Source organism: Mizuhopecten yessoensis, unplaced genomic scaffold (genome assembly GCF_002113885.1).
Source record: "Mizuhopecten yessoensis strain PY_sf001 unplaced genomic scaffold, ASM211388v2 scaffold9605, whole genome shotgun sequence".
NCBI lineage: Eukaryota > Metazoa > Mollusca > Bivalvia > Pectinida > Pectinidae > Mizuhopecten > Mizuhopecten yessoensis.
Window position 1 is genome coordinate 208,557 of NW_018408131.1, and position 8,876 is coordinate 217,432.

At 37.2% G+C, this 8,876-nt stretch overlaps 1 protein-coding gene across 2 annotated transcripts in view; it reads left to right on the plus strand.

Annotated features, from left to right (window-relative positions):
* LOC110458441 (Golgi reassembly-stacking protein 2-like) overlaps nucleotides 1–3,225 on the plus strand; it is a 19,880-nt gene extending 16,655 nt beyond the window's left edge. For both annotated transcript variants that reach the window (XM_021510125.1, XM_021510126.1), the window contains one exon: nucleotides 64–3,225. In XM_021510125.1, the coding sequence (XP_021365800.1) occupies nucleotides 64–380 (317 nt within the window). In that variant the 3' untranslated portion in view covers nucleotides 381–3,225. The remainder of the gene's footprint in view (nucleotides 1–63) is intronic.
* The last annotated feature ends 5,651 nt before the right edge of the window (nucleotides 3,226–8,876 follow it).

The window sequence follows — 8,876 nt, forward strand, 5'->3', positions numbered from 1 at the left end:
TTTATCTTCAGGTATTTGATGTGTTATAACTGGCATTATCTTGTTCTTGTGTGTTTGTTGCAGGTATGACTTCCAGCAGTACAATGTCACCACCTGGAGTGGGCAGTGCCGCACCATCAAGTTTTGCATTTTCCCCGGGAGCTGGTCTGCCGATGTCCATTCCAGCACCTGCATCCCTCCCTAACCTCCCCATGAACTTTACTCTCCCCACTCAAGCTACAGGAGAAGTGCCCCAGGGTGTTGGTGGTACTCTTCCCCTACAAACAGCGGCTGCTGCAGGGGATCCAAGTGCAGCTGCAGCAAATATCTCAGCATCAGCTGTGTCTCCTGTTGTAGCACCAGTAGTCACATCATTGGAAACGGTCAATGCTGCTTCCTAGTAGTGCTTTATAAAAAACCTAATATTGTTTTGGTATTTTCTTTCTTAAATGTTGAGGGAGCATATCTGTTATGGAAGAGTGTGAGAGACGGAGATCTGTGGATGTTATAGATTGTGAAGGAAACATGTATCACTGTGTTTTACACATTGTCCAACATGTAAAGATATAGTGATTACATACGAGACTTTGTGTGGATGGAAGAGACCTATGGACTATCAATAGTGTAGGTTTAAACATTAAACAATATCAGACTGTAAAGAAAATAAGGAAAGAAAACAGCAAGTGTTATGTGTTCTTTATTCATTTTCGAATTAGTTTTATTTATTTTGTTAACAAGCATAAATTTCATCTTAAAGAAATAAAAATATAAAAGAAAATACAAGAAAACTTTTAAGTTATGCATCAAAAGGACACAGATAATGCTGAATGAACTGATAATGCTGAATGAAATTGTATGATAAACAAAAAATCGGTTTTGTGAAAATGTTACCGTTTATATATTTATCAGAATTATCATGATATGAAGACATACTGTATGCTAGCTGTATTTTGTAAAGAAAAATTGACTGTCTTTGAACAAAGATTTACTTAGGGCTGTTTCAGGATATACTCTTTGGGAGTGGTGAGAGGCTATTCTCAAGAGGTCTATCAATCATCAAATGCTGAAACTGATTCAATAGAAGGAGTGATAGGAAGTTTTGGATTTAACAATAGTAATTAAATACAGGTCCCACTCGCCTCCTTCACATAATTTATAATGAAATAGCTCTAGCAGAAATGTAGTTGTATCAACTAAATGTTGAAGATTTACAAGATTTTGATAACAGAAAATGAATTCTTGATAAATACAGATATTGTACTGTATGAGTGGGTGATTACCTCCAGTATATCGACCAGTACCTGTAGTGTCCTGTACGTTTATATATACATAAATACTGCTGTAAATATTTTGCACTGGATTATCAATTTGGCAAGTTTAAATACATGATACATATAATGTATCATCTAATTGTGAAGCATTCATGATCTGTGTTTGTGTATTTGAAGAATGATATAAGTATGATATGAGAGACATATCGGATGATTTGGGGACATAGACTCTTAAAAAATGAATAAAAGTTGAATTGTTTGTGTGTAGGCAGGTGATACGAGACATTTAAGTATTTACATGTATATAAATTATACTTGTACATACATGGGCATGTCAGTCAAGGATAAGTCATTTCCACGTTTTCTCCTACATCATATCTTACTAATTACTCAATCCCGTCTCGGACGGTTTTATCATCGTTGAATATACTCTTTATTACAAATTGTATGAGTTATCTACCCTTAGTTATGGAATTCGTTCTTGTGTGAGGGAAAAAATGTAAAAAAAATGTATGTACCTTAGAGCTTGAGTGGTTCTAAAGAGCAAAATTACATCTTTGTGATCGTGGTTTTTGAAACGGTGAATTGCTCGAACATTCTACATTTTTCTACATTGAAGAGTCATCTTTATGTCAAGGAAATGGCAATGTTTATGTCATCCATGTTAATTGTATAACATTTTCAGGCATTTGAATGATGATGATTTTAATTTATATATTTATTTGTGATCACAGTAAAGGGCTGGAAATAAAATGAGATGTAAATAATCAATACAAATATTTCAAGCATAACTCATGTTTTTATTTATTCCTTAAAAAGGAAGATGCTAAATTGTAGAATACGAATTGGTTGAATGCATACCACAGTGGAAACTTCCTGTTCGAACCAGAAGGTTGTGACCCCAACCAGCTGACATTTTGGGGACATACAGTGACGTGTCATTAAGTATTCCATCAAACGTTTTGTTTACAAGAGGTTCTGTGTGTTTTTACTTCCTTTTCAAGGAATTCTTCTGATCCCATTTCTTAATCAATATACTCAAAATTACTTAAACATGTTCTGGTAAAAACTACTTGAGATCGGAATAATTAATTGAAAAATAAGTTAAAATACATGAAATTTAGTGTAAAGTTTGTGATGTCATAGTTGTACTTTTTTTGGTCCCTTTTACCAAAAGAGCGTGGAATGTGTGACGTAATACTTCTATTGTAACAAAGCTGTCTTGCACCATGCCATGGCATCATGCGTAAGTTTATAATAACATCTAGATTGGATTGTTACCTAATTTTTCAGTGCTACATGTGGTTAGTATAACTAAATATTATTTTATAAAGTTTGAACTGCTTTCCATGGAAAATATATTTTAAAGCTCTGGTGCATGATGGCTGGTCTAAACAATTAATCTACATCGTAGCTGGATAAAAGTCAACTGGATTAAGGCAATTCTGCTGATATATTACTCTAGAATGTTGATCGTTTGCATATTTTCAGTGTCTTGTAGGAGTCTACATACACTTTTGTATACAGACATGAAATAAACTGTAGAGTTTTCATAGCTTAATGCCAAAACAAAGAGTGTGTAGTACATGTATGTATTATTTTATGTTCAAATACTGATAAGGAATGCCATCATTAAAAAGTTTGCACTTAAAATTACATGATTTTCGTTTCATAAAAGAGGGAAGAGACTTAAAAAAAATATTGCTTTAAGTTTTTGAGACTCAGGCATCATAAACATGAATTAAGTGAAACTAAAGTCTTATCTTATCTCCTTGGGTATATTGTTCTTCTATCGTACAGAGTAAGAACTATACTAATAACATAATACAGAACGCCAATACTCCGTTATGTGATAGGTATCTGGTGGTAAGGATCGATTGATGGCTGTAGATTTTGTTTGTCGACAGATAACACTATAAATTGATCACTTATGTGAGTGCAATGTAAAATAGAAATAAACAATGAATGCTTTGGATTTGTTCTTTGTGTTTTGTGCATAGTTACTAAAATTTAAATAATTCATATGGTTATGAAGATAAAACAATGGTTTTAAGAAACATTAATTTAAAACGCATTTATTAACAAAAAATGCAAATGTACAACATGAACTACTTAATGATATCGGCTTACACCTGCACGCTTAGCTAGGCTGATAGAAATCAGTATTGGCGAGATTAAACTCCAAAGTATTCTGGATCGAGTTCAGTTGATGATACAGTGTAATTTTCGTTTTGAGGTTAAATCTTGTTAATATTGATAGATATTTCATTTCATGTGGTACAAAGTATGTTCGTCCTATCTTTTCTTACATTCACCTTTGACTGTCTATTGTCCAATGCGTATCTGTGACCTCTGTTAAATACCCTCTCACATTTGACATCCTTATACAAATGTCTCAAATTTTACGTATGTCTATGACCTTGTGTTAGACTTCTCTTTCACCTTTGACATCCTACACTCTCACCTTTAACCCCTGCTGTTACCATCCAACATTTGACATCGGTCAGACGTCTGTGACCCTCTCAACTTTGACCTCTGTTATACCATCTAACATTTGACATCCGTCAGACGTCTATTAATCTCATCTTTAACCCCTGCTGTTACCATCTAACATTGACCCCCTCAACTTCTTACGTCTTACTCTCTCAAATTTGACCCCTGTATCATACCCTCTCGCATTTAAAATCCGTCAGACGTCTATTACTCTCACATTTTATCCGTCTGTTACCCTCTCGCAACTAATTTGACATCCGTCAGACGTCTACTACCCTCTCACTTTTGACCCCTTTCTGTTACTCTCACATTTGACATGAGTCCAACATCTATTGCTCTCTCACCTTTGACCCCATTCGGTTATCCTCTCACATTTGACATCCGCTTGTTACTGCTTCGTCTGTCGTGCCAATTAAGCCACAGGAAGTTAGCACCGGATTCGTTTTTCGTTTTTCGTTATTCGATAAACGAATAACGAATAANGGTGTGTTATAATCGTTAACTGGATATCCAAAAGCACTGCTGTACCTTATTTGCTATTTGAATAACGAATAACGAAAAACGAAAAACCAAAAATAAATTGAATAACGAATAACGGGAAAACTCGTTATTCGTTTTTCGTTTTTCGAACTCATACACCTTAACACTGCCCCATTTGGCCTTGGTGTGTTATAATCGTTAACTGGATATCCAAAAGCACTGCTGTACCTTATTTGCTATTTGAATAACGAAAATAAAACATGAATAACGAATAACGGGAAAACTCGTTTTTCGTTTTTCGAGCTCATGCGCTAAAACACTGCCGTAATTGACCTTGGCGTGTTAGAGTCGCTATCTGGATATCCAAAAAACACTAATGATTCTTATTTGGTATTTGAAAACGAAAAACAAAATTGAACAACGAATAACGGGAAAACTCGTTATTCGTTATTCGTTATTCGTTTTTCGTTTTTTGTTATTCGAATAACAAAAAACGAAAAACGAATCCGGTGCTAACTTCACGGTGCCCCTGAATTACACATATTGCCGATGAGTTCTTAAACAGTACAATACCAAGCTTGACCCACATCTGTTACTAATATACACCGTCACCTTCTGTAGGTTACCCCCATTCAACCACGTCATCACTTCCGTTTAATTTCTCAGATAAATTTTATACACACCTATACTTTGTGTAAGAATATGTATGCATAGGAAACGTATTCTTGAAGGTGTATGTCAGATCCCTGTATCTCCAATGTCAACTAAAACACGCGAGTGAAAAAATGCATGTTGCCGACTTCAGCCTAGTTCAACACCTCCCTGCGATATCTACATTAAGACTTGTGCTATCGATCTCGGTCCCCGACATAAAAAGGACCATGATCAGTTATGTCAATAACGGTGGCAATGCTGCCACCGACATTTTAGTCTTCGCTTCCTCGATATGAATGTACACTGATAGATTCTTCCATCTCGCGGTCGGCTACAGACATGACGGGCTGGATTAAATTCCGTGAACAGATCTTACGTCGTAATCACAATATTGATATGTGCACCGTCTTTTATTTACCAAGTCGACTCGACCTCGCACAAGAACTGTCATAAGTAGCCTCCTCAAACGATACAGGAATTACCACTTTATCAAGAAAGGTCTACACCGACCAAAAAACATTGACCCCCGAAACGAGTTGAGAGAAACTGTCTTTGTTAGTTCTGACATGTAGATAGATAACGCATTGTGAAAATCCCTTCTGACTAATGAATCCCGGACTCGACACAAAGTGATTTCGCTGATTACAGTTCCTCGCTATTATAGATATTATGATCTTATTGACAAATAGCTATGAGGTTACTTTCCGCATCTTGTCTTTATGGGATGAATACATAAAGTGTTGGCACCTTTACTCGAACAGCGATAAGTTTCCATCATTGATTCAAATGCTGAAAATGAGACACTTAAAAGATGTAGCGAGACCCCAAACGACATGACATAGAGCAATAACCCAATTCGTTTCAAAGATTATTAGTATCGCTGATGAAAGTTCGTATTATTCCCCCAACTAAACAATGTGCATTTTTTCCTACACAATGACAATTTGGTCGTACGAACTCACTATTTGTTCCCACGCAATGACAAATTTGGTCGTACGAACGATCTGTTTGTTTCTATTGCAATGACAATTTGGTCATACGAAATATTAATTTGTTCCCACGCAATGACAATTTGGTCGTGTAAAATATCATTTTTAGCTCACCTGGTCCGAAGGACCAAGGTGAGCTTATGCCATACCGCAGCGTCCGTCGTCCGTCGTCCTGCCTCCGTCGTCCGTCAACTTTACACTACTAGACATGAACCACTGAGAGGAATTTAACAAAATTTGGTGTGGAGCATCCTTGGGTGAAGAAGGACCAATTTTGTATAAATGGTGGGTCTGGCCCCCCAGGAGCCTGATCATGAGGGGCGGGGCCAAATAGGGGAAATATAGCAAATTGTTCTTTAAAATCCTTCTTCTTCTGTAGGAATAAAAGGATTTTGTCCATATTTGGTCAGAAGCATCCTTGGGGGTAGGGGAACAAAGTTTGTATAAATGGTGGGTCTGGCCCCCCTGGGGGCTGAGGGGGGGGGCCCAATAGGGGAACTATAGCAAATTCTTTAAAATCCTTCTTCTTCTGTAGGAATGAAAGGCTTTGTTCCATATTTGGACAAAAGCATCCTTGGGGGAAGGGGAACAAAGTTTGTATAAATGGTTGGTCTAGCCCCCCTGGGGACTGAGGGGCGGGGCCCAATAGGGGAACTATAGCAAATTCTTTAAAATCCTTCTTCTTCTGTAGGAATGAAAGGATTTGTTCCATATTTAGTCTGAAGCATTCTTGGGTGAGGGGGAACCAATTTTGCATACACCGTAGATCTGGCCCTGGTACCTGAGCCGTGGGGCCCAATAGGGGAAACATAGCAAATTATTCTCTAAAATCCTTTTTCTTCTGTAGGAATGAAAGGATTTGGTCCATATTTGGTGTGGAGCATCATTGGGTAGTGGGGAACCAATTTTGTATAAACGGTTGGTGTGGCCCCCCTGGGACCTGAGGGGTGGGGCCCAATTGGGGAAATAGACGTAAATCTTCAAAAACCTTTTTCTTCGGTAGAAATGACAGGCTTTTGTCTATAATTGGTCTGAAGCATTCTTGGGTGAAGAGTAACCAATTTTGTATAAACGGTGTGTCTGACCCCGCTGTAGGCAGAGAGGTGGGCCCCAATCGGGAAAATATAGGTAAAACCTTTAAAATCCTTCTCCGACCATCGGGATTAAGGGATTTTATCCTTATTTAGTGTGGAGCATCCTTGGGTGACGGTGACTCAATTTTGTATAATTGGTGGGTATGACCCCCGTAGGGGCATAGGGGTGAGGCTCTGTTTGAAGTTTGTTCTCGATATCTCAAGTACTGGATGGATCTTTCTGAAATTTCATATGTACTAACAGCACCTACCATGGAGTGCTATATCTTTACTTCATACCAATTACTTTAGTTATATTCAGGTGAGCGATACAGGCCCTCTGGGCCTCTTGTCTTCCAATGCAATGACAATTTGGTCGTACCAAATATCAATGTGTTCCCCTCCAATGACAATTTTGTCGTACGAAAGATCAATTTGCTCCCTCTCAATGACAATCTGGTCGTACGAAATGGCTATTATTTTGATACACCGACAAATCGGTCGTCCGGGATAGCATTTAATTCCGAGGCGAAGACAATTTGGTTCTTCGAAATACTACAAAATAGAATAGTAAGTCGTCATTATTCAGGAAATTACGTTTAGCGCTAAATACAAAACCCTCGAAAGTGCAATATAGAAACATTAACATGCATGTTTGCGTGTGTACCCAGTGTTAAGTAATCTCTTGACAGATGATAAAAATCTATAAACAAATGTCATAAATTTTTATCCAAACGGGAGGGATGGACAGGACTAGTATTACTTTTTCAGTTTACTGCCTTATTTTAAAAAACGTCGTATTAAGTATATAATGCTCTGACGAGCAAATTCATTATCGAACAGCGGTTGTCGGCGTTTTCATTACTGAATCAATGTTTGTCAACTGTTAGTTATATTTGACAAATCATCAGATGCCGTGTAAGTAAAAAACATTTAGAACAAAGAACAAAGAACAGAACTCTGGAGGGAACATCACAGAAACATGAACATGCATTATTTTAGTTAGCGTGCATGAACTCCCTTTGTTAAAATGATTTTAATATTGTTGCCAAACCGGAGGGATCGGTAGGCCTAATAGGAGTATTGTAACTGATACTGTATATATGCATATATATATGTTCGTACGAGCGAATTTAGTATCGAACAGTGGTTCTCTTGTCTTACATCACTAGATCATTGTTTGTTATCTTGGCTTACATCACTAGATCAGTGTTCGTTATCTTGGCTTTCATCACTAGATCATTGTTCGTTATCTTGGCTTACATCACTAGATCATTGTTCGTTAACTCTTTAATCAGACTAGACAAATCATTTACTGGTGAGTGAATGCATTAACATGAAAATAACACAAGACTTATAAATATTCATGGTGCGGTATTATGTAAAAGCCAATAAGAATGTTAAAACAACTTCACTTTTTAGCCCGCAACACTTCGTATGAGCTTCTACAGTATATCGTTCCTCCTCATTCCCCTCGGGTTCGGTATTGCAAACTATACAACTAGATGCTGGCCGATGTCCAGGGTTGGTGCGTAATCATGAACGATAGTTTACGTATACTGTCTATATACGTATATAACTGATGAATGAAACGTATGACATGTTGCCATGACGTATAGTTGAAATGAAATGAACAGCACACCTCACAGAATGTTAATTTTAAAATCGAAATAAGAAACATTGCTTGGATTCGACCTAGATTTACACGGAAGTTGCCGTCAATGAATCTGAAGACGCTTATCCTTCCGGAACATCTGGAGTTATGTTCCTTGTACTTTTACAAGGGTATCCATGCAAAGTTTTCCTTTGTTCATACTGAGCCTTTACATTATTTTGAGTACGAGATACGGGTTTGTTGTCATTTAGGAATGCTCTTGTTGTTTATTTTTTTTTTCGAAACTGTAGATTATCTACAAGACATTAGACCGCAGATGTAT